Below are 25,197 nucleotides of genomic sequence, written 5' to 3'. Positions count from 1 at the left end.
TAGTTTGGATGGCCGATTAAATCCCTTGCCACAGATAAAGCAGGTGTATGGACTTTCCCCAGTGTGAATGCGCTGGTGTTTCAGCAGCCTAGATAATCGATTAAATCCCTCCCCACACAAAGAACAGATGAACGGACTCTCCCTCGTATGAATGCGTTGGTGTGTCAGCAGGTAGGATGACTGAGTGAACCCCTTCCCACACACGGAGCAGATGAATGTCCTCTCTCCACTGTGAGTTTGCTGGTGCCTCTGAAAGTTCGATGAATGACCGATTGCCTTCCCACACATGGAGCAGATGACTGAACTCTGTTCAGTGTGAATGCACTGGTGTCTCAGAAGGTTAGATGAATGAGTGAATCCCTTCCCACACATGGAGCAGATGAATGTCCTCTCTCCACTGTGAGTTTGCTGGTGCCTCTGAAAGTTCGATGAATGACCGATTGCCTTCCCACACATGGAGCAGATGACTGAACTCTGTTCAGTGTGAATGCGCTGGTGTCTCAGAAGGTTGGATGAATGAGTGAATCCCTTCCCACACATGGAGCAGGTGAACGGCCTCTCCCCAGTGTGACTGCGCTGATGAATTTCCAGCTTTGATGGGGAACCAAATCCCTTCCCACAGTCCCCGCATTTCCATGGTTTCTCCGTGGTGCCGGTGTCCTTGTGGCTGTCCATGTTGGATGATCAGATCAAATCTCGTCCACAGTTTATTCTCACGGTGAAAGGTGCGAAGCTTTTTCAGGCTGTGCAACTGGTTAAAATATTTCTCCGTCCATATTACACATTCAATGATATCCAGCTCCTGATGTATTGAGTGAATTGGTCAGACTTTGACGTGATGTTTGGTTTGAGTTTCCTGTCAGCAAATCTTCCTGTTCAAATATCCTACAAAAAGGGATTCACAAAAGTCAGTACAGGATAGAAATCCAGAACAGACAATCCTAGTTTCTTTCCTTTTTCTAATCTGTTCATGCGATGTTGGTGTCACTGATAAGACCAGTATTTGTTGCCCATCTGGAATTGCCTTGAGAAGGCGGTGGTGAGCCACTTCCTTGAACTGCTGTAGTCCACGTGGTGTAGGTGCAGTTCAAAAGAAAGTACCAGGATTTTGACTCAGCAACAGTGAAGGAACGGCGATATATTCCCAATTCTGACTTATGATGGAAGAAAGGTTATTGATAAAGCAGCTGAAGGTGGTTAGGCCTAGAATACTGCCCTGAGGAACTCCAGCAGCAATGTCCTGGGATTAAGATAACAAAGAATAAATAAAAATACTGACAAATATAAAATAGTGTTGTTGATAAAAGAGATACTCATTCAATTTTTCAGAGATGACTGATTCCCCAGGGGTTCACTGTGACTCCCCTGACTGACTGACCCAGGGTCCAGTCCTCAATCCCCCCCGATTGGTGACTGAACTCGCTGCTCCTTTGCTTCTCCGGCCTCTGAGCTCCTCTTGCTGTTGTTTCCCAGGACAGTCAATGCCCGCTCTCCAACATGACCCTGTCAGATGGAGTTCAGGGGCTCAGAGGAAGAAAAGAAAATGAGGCGGTGAATCTGAGTTGGGAGAAACAAGGAGAGAAACAGGATTCAATGGAGAAACTGAGCGGGGGGCGAGCGCAGCCTCAGGAACAGCGAGTGCGGCTCTCAGAGGCCGAATGAGAGCGGCCGGGCCCGGCGGCCGTGCGGTGATCTCTCCGGGCTGGGGGTCGGGGCTGCCCATTAAAGCGATGCTGCAGCGCCTCCCCCATCCTCGCCGCCGCTTCCCGGTTTCTTCTCCATTTCCACCGAGTCCGACTCACAACAAAGAGACCGCCCAGAATGCCCCGCGGCTGGTCCTGGGGAGCATGCGCACTCTCAGCGCCTGGGGGAAAGGAGCGAGTTGAATAGAGGGGTTTCTGGGACGCAGGGGATTGTGGGACTAATATCGCCATTAATCAGCAGCTGCCTGTAAGTTTTTCACTGCATCCTGACAAAAAGGTCAACGGCATGAAATTCTTTCTTGCTTCTCGATGCACAGATTTTGCTTAACCTACTTAATATTATCAGTATTTGCCTCAGTATTGGAGTTGGATGCCCTTGTCTACCCCTGGCCTCCTGAGTAGACCTTTAGTGTTGCATCAGTTCGAACAGGAGTGGAGATGGAGGAGGAGCTTCTGAGCAGTTTTCAGCCCAGTGCAGCCCAACAATTCTCAATGTGTGGGACTACCAAGTGAGGTTGCTAAACAGACACAGCCCCTACAATGTAAACAAATATTGTTTTCTGAACAATAATTTCAGTATAGGCTTTCAATTCATTTACATTTCGTTCTCTTAAATTAATTTTTGTGGCGTGGGCTTTTGCGAGCAAGGCCAGCAAACATAATGGATGAGTGTGGCTCCAATTACACTCTAGAAGCTCAGCACCATCCTGGACAAGGCAGTCTGCTTGAGGGCACTCCACCCACCACCTTTAACATCCACTCCCTCCACCACCAACACAGAGTGGCAACAGTGCATACCACCTACGAGATGCACTGAAGCAACTCATTAATTTTGTTCTACAACACTTTTCAAAGACACAACCTCTCCCACCTAGAAGAACAAGGCGAACAGACACATGTGAACACCAGCATCTACAAGCTCCCACCCACCACCCCCCCCCCCCAACCCCCCCACCTCCCGCCTCCCCCCAAACCACACACCATCTTGACTTGGGAACTAAGTCACTGTTCCTTCACTATTGGTGTATCAAAACCCTGGAACTGCCTAGTTCCACTGTGGGTGTACCTATGCCACATAAATGTAGCAGTTCAAGAAGGTGGATCACCACCATCTTCTCCAGGGCAATTAGGAGTGAGATATAAACGCTGGTCTCGCCAGCAATACCCACATCCCGCAAAAGTCTAATAAAAATGATCCAGCCTACTCCACATTAAGGTGATTGTGGGCCTTCTTGATCCATGGCAGTCCTTGTGGTGAAGGTGCTTTAACAATGCTGTGAGGTAAGGGGTTGCAGGATTTTCACCCAACAATGATGAAGGAACGGTAATATATGCCCAAGTCAGGATGCTGTGTGTGACTTTGAAGGGAACTTGGAGGTTTTTGCATGCACCTTCTGTTACTGTCTTTCAAATGGGTCGAAGTCACAGTGTTAGAAGGTTCTGTCTAAGTTCTTGTCTACATGACAATGTATAAGATCCCTCTCCTTCAGTATCATTCCCCCCCTCCAAGGGCCCCAAACCTTTTACCTCTCTATCTGCTTCCATAGAGGCCAGAGTCTTGAGTAGGCCCAGACTGGGTGGAAGGTTCCCTTCCCTGATGGGCATGAATGAATTAGTTGGGTTTTACAACCCTACAGCTTTCAGGTCACTTGTTCCTGGTGCTGGCCCCACAAATGGCTAGATCCATTCGTCACCTGGACTCTGTTTCTCTCTCACCAGGTGCTGCCAGACATGTTGAGTTTTCCTGCACTTTCTGTTTTTATATCAGTGAACCATTAATATCTGCTTCATATACTGGTCAATCGATCTTTCCACAGGGGTGAGTGTGTCTGAGAAGTGTGCAACTGGAAAGCCTTATCCATTCACCTCTTGCATTAATACAGCAAATATACATTGTCCTGACAGTGCCAGCAGGGCTGTGGAATTTATTGGATAGATCTTTCAAAAAGCTAGCATAGGCATAATGGACCGAATGGGTTCAATCTATGCTGCATCATTCTATAAAACAGTGGATATTCGGTATCAGGGGATAGAAGAGAAAGAAAAGAACCAGTGACGGTGTGATTTAACCGAGCTGGAGTCAGCACCTTCAGGGAGGAAAGACAGAGGGGAACCAGTCGGAAAATTTTCAAAAGCTCAGTGAGCAATGGCTTAAATCACTTAAAGAAATAAAGAATGGCACAGCACCTATTCAGTAGGATATATGTGTGATTTTAAAAATTAATTTATCGCAATTGGGTTCCAATTACGTTCTATTCCCGCTTTAAAGTTCAAATGGCGCTGCTGTTACGCAAGATTCCCTGCTGATGTGAAAGTGCCCTATTCATATTACAGGAGCACGGTGCACAGGCGCAGTGCTGTACTCTAGCTGGAGCATGCGCATTATCAATTTGAGCTGAGCGAGTGAGGGAGAGGCGTTTCTCAGCGGGTGAGTGTCGATGGGGCGGACTGAGGAATGGAGCCAGGAGTCGGGGTGAAGAGGAAGCGCAGGCTTCATAAACGCTCAGTGTAGGCCGGAAGCCAGGAATAAGACGCTGCAGGTCTCGTATTCGCAGTTCCAGAACATTTTTCCCTGTCCAGCACCAGGTTAGCGGCCGCCATCTTGGTCCAGCGGGCAGCGGAGGGCTTACGCGGCCATCTTGATGACGCACCAGAGAGTGGGCGGGGCCTGAGCGTCCCGGTGACTCGGAAAGGCTGCGTTTGCTGCCAACGCCGTGAAACTCTTTTGAATTATCAACAGTCACAGATTGCAACTCTTTTATTCAGTCCTGGATGCGATGAACAGAAAAATCGATCACTATAGTCACTTGTGAATTTGCTGGTGTCTCAGCAGTGTGGATGACCGACCAAATCTCTTCCCACACATGGAGCAGGTGAATGGCCTCTCCCCAGTGTGAACTTGCTGGTGTCGCAGAAGGGTGCATGTCTGATTGAATCTCTTCTCACACACGGAGCATGAGAACGGCTTCTCCCCAGTGTGAGTGCGCTGGTGTACAGTGAGGTCAGATGATTGCTTGAACCCCGTCCCACAGTGGGAGCATCTGAACGGTCTTTCATCAGTGTGAACACGTTGATGGGACATCAGTTCCCCAGAACTTTTATAGCACTTCCCACAGTCTGGGCATTTAAAAGGTCTCTCGTCAGAGTGAACTCGCTGGTGTCTCAGCAGGTGGGCTGAAATGGTGAATCCCTTCCCACACTCGGAGCAGGTGAAGGGCCTCTCTCCAGTGTGCACTCGCTGGTGTGTCAGCAGGTTGGATGACTGAGTGAATCCCTTCCCACACTCAGAGCAGGTGAATGGTCTCTCCCCAGTGTGAATGCGCTGGTGCGTCAGCAGATGGGATGAGGTCGTGAATCCCTTCCCACACTTGGGGCAGGTAAATGGCCTCTCCCCGGTGTGAATGCGCCGATGAATTTCCAGCCTAACTGGATAATTGAATCCCTTCCCACAGTCACCACATTTCCACAGTTTCTCCCCAGTTTGACTCTGCTTGTGTCCCGACAGGACAGAACACGTATACGGTTTCTCTCCACTGTGAACGGTGCTTTTTCCTTCCATGTTCAAAATCCGGTAATATTCAGGATACAATTAATTGGACAACTTTGCCAGATCCTGATGTGATGTTTGGTTTCAGTTTCCCGACTGCAAATCCTCCTCTTCTAATACCCTGAAATTGATTTAAAACAGAAAAAAGGGAATGAGAGAGAACCCACAAAAAACACACAAAGCCAGGTTGTGAAATTGAGTTGAATTAATCTGATCATTTGTGGAGCCAGCACTAGGAAAAAGTGACCCTGAAAGTTGATGGATTGTCGTAAAAACACAACTGGTCCACTAATATCGTCCAGCGAAGGGAACCTGCCACCCGGTCTGGGCTACACAAGACTCTGTCCTTCATGGGAGGAGAGAGAGAGAAAGAGGTGGGAGAGTAAAAGTGCAGAGAGAGAGATTTTATATATCTACAACTTGACCAGAATTTCCCAAACTCTCAGCCTCCACCACCTAGAAGGACCAGAGTAGCAGGTATATACGAACGCCATCACCGACAAGTTCCTCTCCAACTCACACACTGTCCTAACTTGTCTGACATCCAGCACTGCATGAAGAGAAATTTCCTCCATTTAAAATATGAACATACAAATTAGGAGCAGGAGTCGGCCACTTGGACCCTGGAGGCTGCTCCGTCATTCAACATTATCATGGCTGATCTGACTGTAACCTCACACCTACCTCTGATAACCTTTCACCCCCTTGTTTATCAAGAATCTATCTACCTCTGCCTTAAAAATATTCAAAGATTCTGCTTCCATGCCTTTTGAGGAAGGGAATTGCAAAGGCTCATTAACCTCTGAGATAATAAAAAAATCTCATCTCTGTGTTAAATCAGTGACCCCTTATTTTTACACAGTGACCCATATCCTCACCACCATCTGTGATGCTCTAGTTCCCAGTAAAACCTTGACTCTCTCTCTCCCTGGCTGCTCCCCCCAGTACAGCCCTCATCTCTGCTCCCTTAAGTCCAAGGGATGCAGACTTGAAAAGATACGGTGGACAATTGGTCTAAGCATCCACCCCCAGATCTTGCTGAAGCACATAACGCACAATAGGGTTCGTTTCTCGCCTGCTATAACTGCTCACTATTCTAGGATCATCCTCAAATGCAAATATAACCCTAGGCTTTTTCTCAAATGCAAATCATCTTTCTTAACCCTTCTTCCACTGTCTCCTGTGCCCTCACTTCCAACAATAAGAGATAGGAGCTCACAGACTTTTGTCACTAAGATCAACATCATCCATTCAGCTCCCTCTGCTGCTTCCTTCCCTTCCACTAGCCCACCTGGCCAAATTTCCTCTGAAGCTGCCCCCTGCCCTAGCCCCGAACATCTTTCTCTCGTGTCTCTCCTATCTCCTTCTCCGAACTTATCTTATCCATGACACCCACTTTTTGCTTTCTCAATATTACTGTCAACTAAACTGCTAACTATTCAACCTCATCTCTTGGTCCCCATGTTAACAGATATTGTTAACAGATCCCTCCAGGTGCTGTTCCTCTCTCCTCTAAATCTGCAATATCACCCCTTTCCTCAATAAGCATCGATCAGTAAATAAGCTTTCCTCAGTAAATACTGGGAAGACTGAAGCCATTGTCTTCAGTCCCTGTTACAAATTCCACTCCCTAGTCACTGACCCCATCCCTCTCCCTGGGAACTGTCTGAGGCTGAACCAAGCAACCATGGCAAAATATTTCACCCCAAGATGGGTTTCCATTCACATATCCGCATCATCACAAAGACCACCTATTTCCACCTCAGTAACATCGCCTGACTGCATCCCAGTCTCAGCTCATCTGCTGCTGAAGCCATCATTCAATTCTTTGTCACCTCTGGACTTAACAACCCTAACGCGCTCCCAGCCATCCTTCCAGATTCAACCCCCACCATCCAAAACTCTGCTGCTCTTGTGCTTACTTGGACCAAGTCTTGTTCACCCATCACCCCTGTGATCACTGATCTACAAAGGCTCCCAATTCAGAGGCAGCAACGTTTGAAAATTCTCATCCCAGTTTTCCTCCATGGTTACAATCATCCCTAACACTGTAATCTCCTCCAGCCACACAACCCTCCAAAATATCTGCACTCATCTAATTACACCTTCTTAAGCATTCCTGATTTTAATCGCTCCACCATTGGTGGCCCAAACTTTGGAAATTGCTCCCAATTGCTCTCTAACTTGCTTTCCTCTTTTAAGATACACCTTAAACCAACCTCTTTCACCAAATTTATGTCCTAATATCTCATCATGTGGCTTGGTATTAAATGTAGCTTTGTAAAATTTCTGTGAAATGCCTTGGAATGTTTTATGTTAAAGGCGCCAGATAAACACAAATTCTTCCCGTTGATTTGGACACACATCACCTTTCCTGCATCATTACTGGGTGAAAATCCTGTAACTCCTTACATAACAACATTGTGGGAGCACCTTCACCACACGAACTGCAGCGGTTCAAGAAGGTCAAACATCATCTTCTCCACAAGCAACTGGTGACTGGCAATATATGCTGGTATTGGTGGAGAGAGAAACAGTTAATGATTGAGGATCTGTAGAATGAATTACAGGCAATACAAATGGTGCAGAATTTGATGATCAATATAAGCTCAAAAGTGAAAGAGCTGGTAAGCCAGCAGCACATGGTCAGGGGATGGGCAGCAGTGGAAACCTCATTTAGACATGGTCAGCAGAAGGAACAGTAAAATGCTAAACATAACTAAAATACGTTCATTATTAGAGACAGAGGAAGTTAGACAATGGCAGAAAGGTGATCAGGGAAGAGAGAGTTGAAACAGAGCAATGGATGGACATGGATTCAGATCCACAGCAGAAGAATCAGACCAGCCCCAGAGCCATGGAATCTCTCACGAAAAGCAATGGTCAAAAATACTCACATCTGGAACAATTTCAGTTTTCAATATTAAAATCTCCTGCTGGAGCCTGCAGCTGGAAAGATATCAGAAGCACTGGAGTCAGAGAAAAATCTCTGTTGAGGAAATACCCGGGGAGCGGGGGTGATGTCACTGAGCAATTGTCGATGTGTGATGACATCACAGACACGAACACAGAACATCTGGGTCTGTGCAAACCAGTGATCACCACATATTATGAAGGATGTGAGGGTCCTTGAGAGGATGCAGAGGAGGTTTATCAGAATGGTTCTAGGGATGAGGGATTTTAGTTGCAATGTTAGGTTGGAGAAACTGGGCTTGTTCTCCTTGGAGCAAAGGAGATTGAGGGGAGATTTGATAGAGGTGTACAAGTTAATAATAGGTTTAGATAAGGTAGATAAAGAAAAGCTGTTCCCATTATTTGATTGTAAAAAATTATGGACAGGGATTTAAGATTTTAGGAAGAGATAAAGGGGGAATGTGAGGAATAACTTTTTTTTATACAGTGAATGGTAATGATCTGGAACTCAATGCTTACACTCAAAGGCCGATAATATCCAGGTCCTGATGAATCGGGTCTGCTCTGAATGTGATGTTTGGTTTGACTTTCCCGCCTGTAAATCCTCCCCTTCTCACCCCCTGTAAAAGGAGTTTCCTAAACCCACCAGTGTCATTCCAGGATAGAAATTCACACCATTCTCTCCTCCTGCTCCAGGATCAGTAAAGTGAGTTAAAGGTGATTTCTCATTAACAAACCCATTGCTGCGTTTCCTTCATTAACCCACATTTGTCCACTCGGGCCTGGCACCGGGAGAAATCCCGCAGCTGCCGTGCCGTTCGGTGCAGGCGGGCCCGGTAATTTCTTACTGGGGGTGTTGAGGCCTCCACTGGGTGTTTGTGAAGCCTCCCCTCCCACCCATTGCCCCCGATGCTGCCTCCGCTTATCCGCCTCCTTCCCGCCTGAAGATGAGACAAACAAGCATCTGTCCTTGGACATCACCCGCACTGCGCATGCTCCAGATCACAATGCCCGGGGAGTGATTGACGGAAGCTTCTGACCAATAGGAAGATGGGACAGGACTGGAGGACCAAGAGGGGAATCGGATGGTCCTCCAACCAATTGGAGTGAATGAGGGGCGGGGCTGAGCCCGTGTCTCCCTCATTGGCTGAAACTCTGCACCATTTTGGAAGCTGATTTGTCTCAAACTCCAAGAGAAAACTGGACCTTTCTGTTTGTGGCTTTAAACAGATGAAACCCTGTGGGTGTGAAGCAAACATTTCAACATTTGTTAGTGAAATGGAATCATTCAGGACAGACAGCAGGGCCTCTCCCTGGTGTGACTGTGTTGCTATGTCAGCAGATCCCTTGTGCTTTTGAAGCCAGAATCACAGACAGAAGATTGAAAAGGTCTCTGATCAGTGTGAACAAGTTGGTGTGATGTGAGGTTGGTTAAACAAGTGAATCCCTTCCCACACACGGGGCAGGTGAACGGTCTCTCCCCAGTGTGAACACGGGGATGTTCAGTGAGTTTGGAAGACCGGCCAAATCTCTTCCCGCAGTGAGAGCAACTGAATGGCCTCTCCCCGGTGTGAACTCGCTCGTGATCAGTCAGGGTAGATGATTTAGTAAAGTCCTTCCCACATATGGAGCAGGTGAATGGTCTCTCCCCAGTGTGAACTCGCTGGTGTGTTAACAAGGTAGATAACTGAGTGAATCCCTTCCCACAATCAGAACAGATGAATGGTCTCTCCCCAGTGTGACTGCGCCGATGAGTTTCCAGCTTGGATGGATAATTGAATCCCTTCCCACAGTCCCCACATTTCCATGGTTTCTCCATGGTGCGGGTGTCCTTGTGCTTCTCCAGGTTGAATAATCAGTTGAAGCCTCGTCCACACACAGAAAAAGGGGTACGCTTTCTCTCCGCTGTGAATGGTGTGATGTTTTTCAGGCTGTGTAACTGGTTAAAGCTCTTTCCACAGTCAGTTCACTGGAACACTCTCACTCTGGTGTGTGTGTGTCTCGCTGCTTTTCCAGTCACACTGAAGTTTTAAATCCTTTCCATAGGCAAAAATTTCTCGTTCTACATTCAAAGGCTGCTGATATTCAGGTCCTGGTGAATCGAGTGACCGTCAGATCTTGACGTGATGTTTGATTTGAGTTTCATGTCTGTAAATTTTTCCCTTCTTATGCCCTGGAAAAGGAGTTTACAAAGTCATCCCTGTCAATCCAGGATAGAAATTCAGAGCAGACAATTCCACTTTCTGTGGAATATTTTTTCTTCTCTAGTAGAATAAAATTAATGAGTAAATCATTTTCTCTCCTGGTCACTGGGACTGTGACTCGCTTCAGCCCCACAAACAGCATCATTTACAGCAGGGAGAAACCATGCATGTGTTCTGCGTGTTGTCAAGGTTTCAACTGATCCTTTCTCTTGTTAAAACACAAGTGCAATCACACTAGGGAGAAGCTGTGTCAATGTGGCGATCTTGAAAGGAATTAAATTATCTGTCATGTGATATATATAAACGGTTTAGACTTGAATGTAGAAGGGTTGATCAGTAAGTTTGCGGATGACACAAAAATTGGTGGGGTGGTAAATAGTGAGGAGGAAAGCCTGAGATTACAGGAGGATATAGACGGGCTGGTCAGATGGGCTGATCAGCGGCAATTGGAATTTAATCCGGATAAGAGTGAGGTGATGCACTTGGGCAGGTCAAACAAGGCACGGGAATACAAGATGAATGGAAGGACCTTGAGAAGTACCGAGGATCAGAGGGGCCTAGGTGTGCATGTTCACCGGTTCCTTAAGGTAGCGGGGCAGGTTGATAAGGTGGCTAAGAAGGCATATGGGATACTTGCCTTTATTAGCTGAGGCATAGAATATAAGAGCAGGGTGGTTATGCTGGAACTGTATAAACGTTGATTAGGCCATAGCTAGAGTATTGCGTGCAGTTCTGGAATCTGCATTATAGGAAGGATGTGATTGCACTACAGAGAATGCAGAGAAGATTTACCAGGATGTTGCCTGGGCTGCAGAGTTTTTGCTATGACAGGAGACTGGATAGACTAGGGTTATTTTCCCTGGAGCAGAGGAGATTGAGGGGGGACATGATTGAGGTGTATAAAATTATGAAGGGCATAGATAGGGTAGACAGAAAGGAACTTTTCCCCTTGGTGGAGGGATCAATAACCAGGGGGCATAGATTTAAGGTAAGGGGCAGGAGGTTTAGAGGTGATGTGAGGAAGAATTTTTTCACCCAGAGGGTGGTGGGGATCTAGAACTCACTGCCCGAAAGGGTGGTAGAGGCAGAAATCCTCATAACATTTCAGAAGTATTTGGATGTGCACTTGCGATGCCATGGCATACAAGGCTAGTGCAGGAAAATGGGATTAGAATAGTTAGGTACTTGTTTGAAGGGCCTTTTTCTGTGCTGTAGACCTCTGTGACTCTTTGACTGAGATCTGGAAACTCAATGCCACAGTCACACAGGGGAGAGGCTGTTCACCTGCACTGAATGTGGGAAAGGATTTTTATCACACCTTCGGGCACACCAGGGAGTGCACACTTATGAGAGACTGTATAAATGTTCTGACTGCGAGAAGAATTTGAAAAGCACAAGGGATCTGCTGAAACACCAGCGAGTTCGCACAGGGGAGGGGCTGTTCACCTGCTCTGAATGTGAAAAGAGCTTCACTCGTTCATCCAACCTGCAGGCAGACCAGTGAGCTGTCAAGTGACTGCAGGATACTGCTGTTATTGCTGCTGTTAATCACATCGAGGACTGAACCATGTTGATTTTGACATTAGGGTTGATTTCTGCTGATGTTCACAATCTTTATGGCTAGGGTGAAATTTAATATTCTGGCAGTCGGTTTGCTTTACTTTGTATCCTTTCCTCTCCAAATATATTCCTTCAGGTTATATTTGAGATTTTGTGGGATGAAACAAACAGTGATTTACTTGTACTTCTTGCAGCTGAGTTACTGTATTAACTGCTCATGATCTGGTCTGCTCTATACTTGGGAAGATGAAAAACAGATTGGGTGATCACTTTGTGGCACAACCTCCGTTCAGTCTGTGAGCTTGACCCTGAGCTTCCAGTCACTTGTCATTTTAATTCTCCGCCCCACTCCCACTCTGACCTCTCTGTCCTTGGCCTCTTGAACTGTTCCAATGAAGCTCAGTGGGAGCTCCAGGAACAGCAGCTCATTTTTTGATTCGGCACTTTACGACCTTTAGAACTCAACATCGAGTTCAGGAGTTTCTGCAACAACATTTCTCTCCCTGAAAAGCTGCTGGAACCTGATTCTATGTTTGACTCCGCCCACTTGTCCTAGATTCCCCAACCAGTGGAAATAGTTCTCTCTATCTACCCTGTCAATTCCAATTAACATCCTGAAACCATTAATCAAATCACCTCTTAATCTTCCAAATTTCAGAGATTACAACCTTCACAGCGAGGTGATGGATTTTGACAGGAAGGATAGAGAGAGAAAGACAATAGTGGCCTCATGGCACAGCTCGAAACAGTGTACAGAGTCAGAGGGATCTGGCCCTTTATGTGCAGAGATTTTTTGAGGGTGACAGGATAGATTAAGAGAGCAGTTAGCAAGGTATATGGAATCTTGAGCTTCATAAATAGAGCTATTGAGTACAAAAGCAAGGAAGTTATGCTGAATCTTTGTTAGGCTCTGGTTAGGCCACAACCCGAGTATTTGTGTCCAGTTCTGATCACCACATTTCAGGAAAGATGTAAAGGTCCTTGAGAAGGCGCAGAGGAGATTTAAACGAATGGTTCTAGCAAAGAGGTGAGGGTAGATTGAAAGAGGTATACTAAATTATGAGCTTTAGATAAGGTGGACAAAGAAAATCTGTTCCCATCAGTTGATTGTACAAGGGGGTACAGATTTAAGTTTTTGGGGAAGAGATAGAGGGGGATGTGAAGGAGAATAGGCACTTTAGGGAAATAAACTTGCAAGGATACAGGGATGTGGAGCAGGGGAATTGGTCTCACTGGATTGCTCTGGAGAGCTGGCATGGGCTAAATGGTACAAATGGCCTCCTCTGTGCCATTGTGACTCTATGGGTATTTCCTGTAATCTCATTTTGTAATTAAACCCTTGGAGTTCAGGTATCACTCAGGTAAATCTGTGCTACACTCTCTCCAAGACCATTCTATCCTTCCTTAGTTTGTTGCACAAAACTGAACGTATTATCTAGGTGTGGTCTAACCCAGGGTTTGTGCGTCTTGGTGCTTTTCCACAGACAGAACAGACAAACCTTTTTCATTCCACATTCAGATGCTGATGATATTCAGGTTCTGATGAATCGAGTGACTCTGTCAGATCTGGATGTGACGTTTGGTTTGAGTTTCCCGTCTGTCAATCCTCCACTTCTAATAACCCTGTAAAACAAATTTACAAAGACCTTCATTGTCAGTCCAAGATAGAAATTTCCAGGATAGAAATTTAGAAGAGAAAAACATTACTTTTCGTTTGAGTTTGCTGTATGGAAATTCACCCCTTCTCACCCCCTGTAAAAGGAGTTTCCAAAATCCATCCGTCAGTCCAGGATAGAAATTCACAACATCCTCTCCTCCTGCTGACAGGGACGACCGCGCATGCGCCCTGCTGCATCTCGCCCCTGGGAAAGATGGCGGCCGTTAACTCAGGCCTGTGACCCAGAGCAGGCCAACAACTGTCGCCCCATCCCGCGCAAACACAGGATCGGGAGCTTCTAAGTGGGGGTTTGAGGTATTCTCCGGGTGTTTATGAGGCCTCCCCGCCCACTCCCCTGGCTCTAATTCTCTCCACCCACCCAGCGACCCCATTACTCAACCTCACTCGACTGTTTCTCCCTTCTCCGTCTCACTCCAGGCACAACCCGCACTGCGCATACCCCAATCAGGGACCGCATTGCGCATGCCCAACTTCCAGCTCGGTAGTACGCCTGCGCAGCCAGCCCACTGTCGTCTGGATAGGACACATTCTTCCCCGCGGACAATGCTGGGTACCGACACAGCCATTGAGAGTCGATATTGTTGAATCGAAACACTCGGCAGATCTGTTGTGTTTGTGGAAAGGGAAACATCACTTACATTTCAGGTCTATGACTTTTCATTAGAACTGCACTGCATCATTAGACGGACGTTGAGTCTGTTTCTCAATCCCCAGATACGGCCAGATATGCTGAGTATTTCCAGCATTGTCCGTTTTTATCTCTGGTTAAGGAAGCTTCTCTTGAACTTCACATTAGATTCATTACTAAGTTATATTTATTTTCGCCCTTGCAGAAGTGGAAACACCTTTCAGTTGTCTGGCCTGTAGAAACAGTTATGTGATCTTAAATTCCTCGATCAAGTCACCCCTCACTCACTTTTCCACATAAAACGTCTCCAGCCTGTTCAATATTTCTTGATAGGTGTAACCTGTCAGTTGTAGCATTAGTCCAATAAACCTTTCTTGCATCGCCCCCATCGCTCGCTTCTTTCATCGTTCTAAATATGGAGACCTGAGCTAATCTGAGCACCGAACTCACCACTGTCCGCAAATCGCAGTATGTTTCAGTATTTTATTCATTTTCCCCATTAGCTGAATATAAGATGGGATAGAATGAGCAGACCCAATGAGCTAGTCTGTAACACTACAGAGCATCTACAAACTTGTCTTACCTTGGAACAGTGGACTGTTTATCCATCAATTATGACATGAAGAACAGCGTGTCTGAGAATGGCAGGATTTCAGTGCGGTGACACAAGGCCAGATTAAGTTGTTAATCTTATTACCAAGCAGCGAAAGGGAGCACTTGCAATTCATGTGCACTTTGTGCATTTTCCAGATGAAAATAAATTGAATCTATCACTCTTGCTGAGTATATTCAAATAGAAATCCATTACTTTTTGTATACTAAACGATTCAATGGATGTGCAAGATCATTTAATGGTGGAGTAGGTTCAGATGGTCGTATGGTCTCCCTCTGCTCCTATTTCTCATGTTCTTATGAACATCACAGTGAATCATTTCCATGCAAGCACAGCCGATGCAGAACCCGCCCTTTCACCTCCTCCTTTCCCACATTTCAGGGCCCCAAACACACTTTCTTGGTGACACAGTGATTGCTACTCTTTGCTATTCATTATCATGTTTTCACTGCTCACGATGCATTCTCCTTTGCACTGAGGATACTTAATCTGGCATGGGCGACTTGTGGAGCATCACCATTGAGTGTTCAAGCGTGATCCTAGCTCTTGATCATTCCCTGGCCTCTCTGTCCTTGGCCTCCTGCACTGTTCCAATGAAGCTCAATGGAAGCACGAGGAACAGCAGCTCATCTTTGATCAGACACTTTACAACCTGATGGACTCTACAGTCACTTCAACAATTTCAGATCATAACCACACTCCAATTTTTTCGGACAGTAGGTGTTGGTAATGGTTCTGCTGTTATCGTTTGAACCCCCTCTGGACGTGTTTTTTGTTTCTTCATCTGTCCTATTAGTTTATTTATTTGTCTCATTATCACCAAATCTTACCTTGAATCATCACCCCCTTTGTCATTTAATCTTTCCAGCCTTCCTATCACAAGACCATTTGTTCTTCCCTCCTCTCACTCTCTCTTACTCCTGACTCTGTCCTTACTGCTAAACTATTGAATCTCTGAATTCTTCCAGTTTGGATAAAAAGCCAGCGAACTGAAACATTCACTCTGCAGGTCCGTGAACTATCAAATGAAGTAGAAAAAGAAAGGTATTATAAATTTCAAGAAAGTACACAGACAGGGAAAGGAGGAGAGGGAACGAACATATAAACATACGAACATAGAAACATACAAATTAGGAGCAGGAGAAGGCTATTCGGTCCCTCAAGCCTGTTCTGCCATTCAATAAGATCATGGCTAATCTGATTGTAACCACAACTCCACATTCCACATTCCTGTCTACCCCCGATAACTTTTCATCCCCTTGCTTATCAAGAATCTCTCTACCTCCGTTTCAAAGGAAAAAACATGTTCAAAGACTCTGCTTCCATCGCTTTTTCGGGAAAAGAAGTTCCAAAGGCTCAAGGCTCTCTGAGAGGAAAAAAAGACTTCTCACCTCTGTCTTAAATGAGCGGCACTTATTTTTAAACAGTGAGTCCTAATTCAAGATTCTTCCACAAGAGGAAACATCCTTTTCACATCCACCTACTCAAGACCCCTCAGGATCTTATGTGTTTCACATAAGTTGCTTCTTACTCTTCTAATCTCCAGATACAAGCTTAGCCTGTCCACCCTTCCATCAGAAGACAATCTGCCCATCCCAAGTATTAGTCTAGTAAACATTTTCTGAACTGATTCCAACGCATTTACATCCTTTCTTAAACAAGGGGAACAGCGCTGGACACAGTACTCTAGAAATGGTCTCACCACTGCCCTGTGTAACTGAAGCATAGCCTCCCAACTTTTGTATTCAGTTCCCCTTTCAATGAAGGATAACATTCTATTAGCTTTCCTAATTACTTGCTATACCTTTTGTGATTCATGCATTCGGACACCACGACCCCTCTGCATCTCAGTGCTCTGCAATCTCTCACCATCTAGGTAATAAGCTGCTTTTTTATTCCTCCTGCCAACATTTGGCAAGTTCATATTTGCCCACATTATGCTCCATTTGCCAGATATTTGCTCACTCACGTAACCTGCCAATATCCCTTTTTAGCCTCCTTATGTCCTCTTCACACCTCACTTTCCTACTTTTCTTTGTGTCATCAGCAAATTCAGCAACCACACCTTTCGTCCCTTCATTCAAGTCATTTGTATAAATTGTAAAAAATTGAGGCCCTGGCTCTGATCCTGAGGCACACCACTCGTTACATCTTGCCAACCAGAAAATGACCCATTCATGCCAATCATCTGTTCATGTCAATATGTTACCCCCTCCACCATGAGCTTTTATTTTCAGCAATAATCTTTGATGTGGCACCTTACCAAATGCCTTCTGGAAATCTAAGTACAGTACATCCACTGGTTCCCCTTTATCCACAGCACGTGTGACTTCTTGAAAGAACTCCAATAAATTGGTTAAACATGATTCCCCTTTCCGAAAATCATGGTGACCTTGACAGATGTCAAGGGAAAAGTTAGAAGCTATTATTAAAGACGTTAATAGCAGGAGAGAAGTTTTGTGATTGGGTGGAAGACAGAAGAGAATAAATAACACCAGGGATGAGGATGCGAGGCAAAAGCAATGCTAATGGAATGGAATGGGAATTGGACTAGTGAAGAAACTAAAGGTGGGAGAATCATTCTGTTTCTGTCACCTATTTCCGCTCTGATTGGAAATGTGTTATTTTACTGTTGATCCATTTCTCTTCTGCTCCACGTTGGAATCTGAAACCTTCTCCTCCATTGCCTTATGGAGATATTTAATTGAGCAAATGCACAACTGGCACAGGGGAAAGAAAATCATCAATTGAAGCATTGAAACAATGAAACAGAAATCTTTATGATCCAGAAGGAGACCATTCGATCCATCATGTCCATGCCAGTACAAAAGGAGCAAACCAGTCTAATCCCATGTTTTAGCTCTTGCTCCATAGCCTTGCAGGTTACAGCACCACAAATGCTTTTCCATGTGTTAGTTCCTTTACTTCAATGGTGGTTTCTGCCTCTATGATCAGCTCAGGCAATGAGTTCCAGACCCCCACCACCTTCTGTGTGAAATAAATTACTCTACAGCTTTTCTCTAATTCTTCCACCAGATACGTTAATTTGAATTATTTAGTCTGCCATGGGTCAGCTGGTACCGCCCTTTATTCTCACTTAGAAAATTGTGAGCTCAAATACCATTGTCGGACATGAGCATAACCGTCTAGGCTGAGATTCCAGTGCAATACGGAGGGAGTCCCGCACTTTCGAGTGTAATATGCCTTTTTGACGAGATGCTAAACTAAGGCTTCGTCTGCCCTTGGATGTACAAGATCCCAAATCACAATTTTGACAAAGAACAGGTGGTTAAGAAGGCATATGGAATACTTGCCATTATTAGCCGAGGCATAGAATATAAGAGCAGGGTGGTTATGCTGGAACTGTATAAAACGCTGGTTAGGCCACAGCTAGAGTATTGCATGCAGTTCTGGAATCCACATTATTGCAAGGATGTGATTGCACTAGAGAGAGTGCAGAGCAGATTTACCAGGATGTTGCCTGGGCTGGAGAGTTTTAGTTATGAGGAGAGATTGGATAGACTGGGGTTATTTTCCCTGGAGCAGAGGAGATTGAGGGGGGACATGATTGAGGTGTATAAAATTATGAGGGGCATAGATAGGGTAGGCAGGAATGAACTATTCCCCTTGTTGAAGGGATCAATAACCAGGGGGCATAGATTTAAGGTAAGGGGCAGGAGGTTTAGAGGGGATGTGAGGAAGATTTTTTTCACTCAGAGGGTGATGGGAATCTGGAACTCACTGCCTGACAGGGTGGTAGAGGCAGAATCCCTCATAACATTTAAGAAGTATTTGGATGTGCACTTGCGATGCCATGGCATACATGGCTCTGGGTCTAGTGCTGGAAAATGGGATTAGAATAGTTAGGTACTTGTTTGACCGACACAGACTCGATGGGCTGTAGGGCCTTTTTCTGTGCTGTAGACCTCTATGACTCTATGACTCTGTAACAGGGTCCCTTTTCTTGTCCAATATTTATCTCTCAATCAACATTACAAGAACAGATTATCTGGTCATCAATGCGCTGCTGTTTGTGGGAGTTTGCTTCATTTCCTACATTACAACAGTGAATACACTTCAAAAGTACATAATTGTCTATAAAACCCTTTGGGATTCCGGTGGTGGTGAAAGGCACTTTACGAATATGAAGATTTGTTTCTTTCTCAATCCATGCCCCTGGTTATTGATCGCTTTGCTCACGGGAATAAGTCCTTTCTATCTTCTCCATCTCGATTTTATAATTTTATATTCCTCAATTAAATCTCCTTCGCTTCCTCTGTTCAAAGAAAACAGACCCATCCTATCCAATCTTTCCTCCTCGCTCATTTTGATGTGAATAAGGTTCAGCAGGAGTTTTCCAATACTTTCCCCTAATCATATAAATCTGATCTTTCTCAGCTGGATTGTGTTTGAACTGCACTCACTTCTCTCAGTTCCCCACGAAATGTCGATTCTAACTCTTTGACTCTGAGCAGTTTTGCTGGTGCAGCGGTTTGACTGGAAATTGCCCCTTCAAATATCATCATTCATTGTACACTGGACCACATGTCTGCCGTGCTTCCAGTGAAGCTGGGGGCAGTTTTAACTCATAAACCAGCAATTGTGATATGAATAATGGAGTGCTTACTTTGAGTTACTTTGAGCCCCGTGATACCTTGGAGGAATGGCTCAAACCGAGGACATTTCAAGGTCTCAAACTCCATCGACTGAGCTAGCGGGACATGTGGTGATGACATGTCCATATCCCTTATCACAATGAGATAACTGTCTGAATGCAATGGTAGAGAAGGAAATTGACCACCAGAAGCCCAAGATTCCAATGCTTTCCCCTCAATCATCAATAACATCATTCACAGCTTCTGCTTCCCAGCTGCACCTCCTTCCAAACATTGTGATCCATTTTCCTCAGGATCTGTTCCTGGATTTAATATTTACCTGCTTTGTGGCCACATTTTGAAATCAGATTCGCTTCAATCTCCATCACAAGTTGAACTGCAAGCCTGATGGGCAAACAATGGAAAACAAGTCAGTCGGTAATACAAATCCCATGGTGCTCATTTTCAGGTCCACCACAGTCAGCTTTTAAATGAAAGGAAAGAATTTCGTAGTGAAAAGATTTAGAAAGTTGTTGTTTTTATTTGTGACTCACTCACTCAGGTATTCTGTAAATGACGCTCGGAGGTTTAGTGACCGGGATATAATCTATCTGTGTTTCCCTGAACCTGTGCTCGGTGTATTGGGAGGTTTAGCCCGGGTTGGAGTATCTTGCGTCCCAGGGATGGGCAGTAACCCGTTGATTGAAGCTGCTGTCACCGCTTTCTGCTGGCAGCGGGTGATTGGAGAGTGTGGGGCCGGAATATTGCTGCTTTTCTGCTTTTCCCTGTCCCACTCACTGTGGAGCTGGAGGAGGAGGAGTGAATGGGCTTGTTTGAATCCAATGACTTCATAGATTTCCAATGGGTTAGATATCGGTACATGGTTAGTCTAATTGGTCTAATCGTTTTATCATTAAACTTGACGTGAATATACATGAGAAAAAAAACTGCTTGTGCGGGAATTCACTAAATAACAGAAACACTTTCCTCGATTGTGAAATATTTTCTTGCAGGTAAAGTGGACCCTGACAACCCAGAGCTGTGGGGGAATGAATGCCGATGAAGTGAAAACTCAACCCGTGGATGGACTCGAACCACCAACCAAATAGCCAAAATACTGAACAAGTACACCACAGAAGCTGATGCAAAGCAACTTGGCAAGATACCCACTTAAAACTTCAGATCGTCGCTACCACATTAGCAATTGTTCTAAAAAGTTTCCTTCTTCCAAACAAAAGAGTGGGACATTCATTGTGGATACATGGAAACAGTTGATTGAGGGATAAACATTGCCCAGGAATCGGGGAGAACTCCCCTGCTCTTCTTTCAAATAGGCTCATGGCATCTTTTACATTCTGGTGCCTAAATCCCGTCATGTCTCTTCTTTCCCGATTGAATAGGAAAGGAGGGGTTTCACCAGACCTACACTGAGTCTAGGTTTCCTCGGCTCCCTGGTAGTTTTTCCTCTTCCTCTATTCTGAAGACCGATGCAAAGTGATTCTGCAACATGTCTGCCATTTCCTCAGTTTCAGTTACAGTATCCTTGCACCTTTCTTCAGGAGCACACATTGCTGTTAGCCACTCTTTGAGACGGGGAGTAAGTATGTTAATCTGCATCAATAATCCTTTTTTGTTGACTGCACAAACTACTAATCGGCCTGCCGAGTGACGGTTGAAAATGTTCAATAACTTCCAGTGGTTCGTGTGTGGTGGAATGGCGGCTGTTTTTATTTTGTTGGATGTTATTCACCTCGACAAGACGTGTCGCGTGGCTGTATGATGCTGTCTTTCATAACACAAGTAAATTAGAGAACTTCCCTTCACACTTTACAAACGGCTTTTGGCAAAGCTTCTTTTTTGCCGGGCTTCGAATGAAGGACTTTCTGTGTGTTTGGTGCACATGATAATCACTACACCACAGAAACGACAGACTGCTGAGATCACAATGGACCTGTCCACAATGTTAACCTGTGCGGCCATGCAGCAGCACTTTGGGTCTTTGTTTTGAAGAAATGGATTCAGCTGTTATAAATAGGAATGCTGGAGTCAGACTGATCCAACAATGTCATCATAAAATTACACAGCACATTAGGAGACAATTCGGCCCATCGTGTCTATGATAGCATTTTACAAAGAGATTTCCATAATCTTGGTTTTTCTTGCTTTCAAGTTATTGTCCAACTCCCTTTTGTAAACTCTGAGTGAAGAGAAACAATATTGAAAGAGGTGCAGGAGTTTCTGCAGTGCCCATGCGCACTGTGTGATCATTAACAAAGTTTCCCTGACCCAATGACATCAAGAGTCGGACTCGAGATTCTCATATAGTTTTTGAATCAAGAAATGTACTTATGCAGCTGATTTCATACCGAACGTTCAAAAGAAGTTTATTCAGTTCAAGCATGTCCTCATTTTTCTCAGTCGCTCTGTACAATCTATACAACCTGTTACAGGGGCTGTTATAGAAAAGAGGGAAAGGTTTGCTGCAGCGAGACAAAGCCCTGGTTAGATCACACCTGGAGGACTGTGGATAGTTCTGGGAACGGCACCTTATAAAGGATCAATATTTGCCTTGAAAGTTTCAGCGGAGCCGCATTGATTTTGTTGGTGGGTTTGGAAATTGAAAGTTGTCCATCCGCAGCTTGTGGCACTATTTTCCCCTCACTGTTCACTTCATGTTAATGTCGAACACACTCGATGCTGTTATTGGCTGAACAAGTCTTCTGCGTTTTATGTAAATACGCTGTTATTCGGCGCTCCCACTCCTGCCGCCCGGGTTTGGCCCTCATCAGGGAATGTTGTTTTCTTGTTGCTGTGTGAACTGTCACAATGAACTGATCCCGGAGTCTCTTTCCCCCGGGATCTTTAAAACCCGTCACTTCATCTTTCATTCTCACTCGTTCATTCCCAGTTTGAGTCGATTCTCCTTTCGGCCCCTTCAACAAATCCATTTGGATGGACAAGTGGCAGCTGAAATTTAATGGGAGGAAGTGTGAAGTGATTCATTTTGGTCGGAGAGGAGAGATAACAGAAAATAAAGTCTGCAATTTTAAAGGGGCTTCTGTGTTGCACAGCGAGTGGTTCGGATCAGGAATGAATCAATGTGGTTCAGCTCCACGAGGGGGTGGACACAGTTACCATCGCAAACTTCATTCACATTAGTTGTGTAGCTTCATATTAAAAAAGTTCAGAGAGAAAAAGCAGGTTGGAAAGATGCAAGAGGAAATTGTTTCTTTCTGTATGTTTTTTTTCAGTGGAGACTGTTCCATTACCGAGTCCCCATATGCTACAAAGTGGAGGATGATTGAAATTTTCTGTCAAGGCAATGACAATTTCGGAATTGATCGTGGTGGCGAAGCTGAACGGCTGAAGGCGCTGGATTTAAGCTCCAGTTTCTATGGAGGCGTGGGGTTTGACAGAGTTTCAGACAGTTCATATTTTCAGTCAATTTAGCCAAATCCTTTAGTGTGTGCTCGGTACAAGTACAGTGCTCCATTCTGGAGGAAAGATCGAAAAGAGGCAGTAGGAATTGCAGGCCAGCCAGGAATAGGTGGGGCCACGTCTTCATTCTCTGCTATAGCCATTCTTTGATTTTGTGTACAGAGCATTAAGAGGCACATGGCGCCTGAGTACAGAGCTGAGTTGCTCAGGAAATGGGTTGGAAATCGTTTGGATTTTCCTGATGTAGGATCAAATCATACCAAACTACATTTCTCACTGTTCCTGTTTTAGGAATGAATTCACAGAATCACAGAATCACACCTTCGGCCCATCGAGTCTGCACTGACACGTGAGAAACACCGTACCTACCTACCTAATCCCACTTATCAGCATTTGGCCCATAGCCTTGAATGTTCTGACGAACCAAGTGCTCATCCAAGTACTTTTTAAAGGATGTGAGGGAACCCGCCTCCACCATCCTCCCAGGCAGTGCATTCCAGACCGTCACCACCCTCTGGGTAAAAAAGTTTTTCCTCACATCCCCCCTAAAACTCCTGACCCTCACCTTGAACTTATGCCCCCTTGTGACTGACATTTCAACTGAGGCGAACAGCTGCTCCATATCCACCCTGTCCATGCCCCTCATAATCTTGTACACTTCGATCACGTCACCCCTCAGTGTTCTCTGCTCCAATGAAAACAATCCAAGTCTATCCAACCTCTCTTCATAACTTAAATGTTTCATACCAGGCAACATCCTGGTGAATCTCCTCTGCACCCCCTCCAGTTCAATCACATCCTTCCTATAATGTGGCGACCAGAACTGCACACAGTACTCCGGCTGTGGCGCTCACAAAGGTTCTATACAACTCCAACATGACCTCCCTACTTTTGTAATCTATGCCTCGATTGATAAAGGCAAGTGTCCCATATGCCTTTTTCACCACCCCACTAACGTGCCCCTCCGCCTTCAGAGATCTATGGACACACACGCCAAGATCCCTTTGTTCCTCAGAACTTCCTAGTGCCGTGCTGTTCTTTGAATACTTCTTTATCAAATTACTCATTGCAAAGTGTATCACCTCACACTTTTCAGGGTTAAATTCCATCTGCCACTTCTCTGCTCATTTGACCATCCCATCTATATCTTCATGTAGCTCAAGACACTCAACCTCACTGTTAACCACCTGGCCAATGCTTGTGCCATCCGCAAACTTACTAATCCTAACCCCCACATAGTCATCTATGTCATTTATATAAATGGCAAATAATAGGGGACCGAGCACAGATTCCTGTGGTACGCCACTGGACACTGGCTTCCAGTCACTAAAGCATCCTTCTGTCATCACCCTCTGCCTCCTTCAACTAAGCCAATTTTGAATCCACCTTATCAAAGTACCCTGTATCCCATGTGCATTCGCCTTCTTTCTAAGTCTCCCATGTGGGGCCTTGTCAAAGGCTTTGCTGAAATCGATATAAACTACATCAACTGCACTCCCCTCATCTACACACCTGGTCACCTCCTCAAAAAATTCAATCAAATTTGTTAGGCATGACCTCCCTCTGACAAAACCATGCTGAATATCCCTGATCAAACCTTGCCTCTCCAAGTGGAGATAGATACTCTCCTTCAGAATTTTCTCCAATAGTTTCCCTACCATTGACGTGGGACTCACTGGCCTGTAGTTCCCTGGCTTATCTCTACAACCTTTCCTAAATAGTGGAACCACATTAGCTGTTCTCCAGTCCTCTGGCACCTCCCCCGTGGCCAGGGAGGAATTAAAAATTTAGGTCAGATCCCCTGTGATCTCCTCCCTTGCCTCCCTCAGCAGTCTGGGACACAGATCACCCTGGCCTGGAGATTTGTCCACTTTTAAGCCTGCCAGTACCTCCAATACCTTTTCACACCCCATATCAATTTGCTTAAGTTACAGAATTAATTATCTATGAAATTGACTAAAGAATCTTTCAAATGATCCCGTGTATTTTTCATTTCCGTAGGCATTCGCCAAATTTGCAGTTGCAAATGGAACAAAAATGGAGCCAATTTGGCGACATCCTTGATTTTTGAATGTTTGTCTCTCCTTCGGCCTCTGTCACTATTGGTGTCTATGTCTGTGTGTGTTCCTCGCCATGTGTCAGTGTGGTTCAGTTCCCTGAGCGATTAAATGAATTTTTACCATCGCAAACTTTATTCACTTTCGTTATGTATCTTCATGGTAAATGGTACAGAGAAAATCAGCCGGCTTAAAAGTTGCACGACGGGATTGACCTTTTTGTACATACCAGAGCCATTGGCATAGCCCAGTGGTTAAAAT

The 25,197-nt window shown here is 45.1% G+C and overlaps 3 protein-coding genes across 7 annotated transcripts in view; all 3 read right to left on the bottom strand.

Annotated features, from left to right (window-relative positions):
* LOC144698215 (uncharacterized) overlaps positions 1 to 8,779 on the bottom strand; it is a 186,576-nt gene extending 177,797 nt beyond the window's left edge. Inside the window, exon 1 of the mRNA XM_078570190.1 lies at positions 8,683 to 8,779. The gene's annotated coding sequence lies outside the window, so the exon portion shown is untranslated. The remainder of the gene's footprint in view (positions 1 to 8,682) is intronic.
* The window catches only part of LOC144698197 (uncharacterized), a 510,286-nt gene extending 496,740 nt beyond the window's left edge, over positions 1 to 13,546 (bottom strand). For both annotated transcript variants that reach the window (XM_078570156.1, XM_078570157.1), the window contains exons 1-2: positions 13,427 to 13,546; positions 10,273 to 10,336 (exon numbers count right to left, since the gene is read on the bottom strand). The gene's annotated coding sequence lies outside the window, so the exon portion shown is untranslated. The remainder of the gene's footprint in view (positions 1 to 10,272; positions 10,337 to 13,426) is intronic.
* On the bottom strand, positions 3,604 to 13,550 carry LOC144698199 (uncharacterized). Of its 4 annotated transcripts, XM_078570165.1 has the most exons (4): positions 13,427 to 13,547; positions 12,107 to 12,159; positions 7,663 to 7,762; positions 4,447 to 5,371 (listed from the first exon to the last, which is right to left on the bottom strand). In XM_078570165.1, the coding sequence occupies exon 4, from the start codon at positions 5,260 to 5,262 to the stop codon at positions 4,507 to 4,509; it is 756 nt and encodes a 251-aa protein (XP_078426291.1). In that variant the 5' UTR covers positions 5,263 to 5,371; positions 7,663 to 7,762; positions 12,107 to 12,159; positions 13,427 to 13,547; the 3' UTR covers positions 4,447 to 4,506. The 4 variants fall into 4 exon arrangements, with proteins under 4 accessions (XP_078426292.1, XP_078426291.1, XP_078426289.1 ...); XM_078570163.1 differs by lacking the exon at positions 12,107 to 12,159 and having other exon boundaries at positions 13,427 to 13,550; XM_078570166.1 differs by lacking the exons at positions 7,663 to 7,762; positions 12,107 to 12,159 and having other exon boundaries at positions 3,604 to 5,371; positions 13,427 to 13,537.
* Between the last annotated feature and the right edge of the window lie 11,647 nt (positions 13,551 to 25,197).

This window comes from Cetorhinus maximus, chromosome 23 (assembly GCF_964194155.1).
Source record: "Cetorhinus maximus chromosome 23, sCetMax3.hap1.1, whole genome shotgun sequence".
Taxonomy (NCBI): domain Eukaryota; kingdom Metazoa; phylum Chordata; class Chondrichthyes; order Lamniformes; family Cetorhinidae; genus Cetorhinus; species Cetorhinus maximus.
The sequence above is the reverse complement of the archived record's forward strand: the minus strand, read 5'-3'. Positions and strand labels throughout refer to the sequence as shown.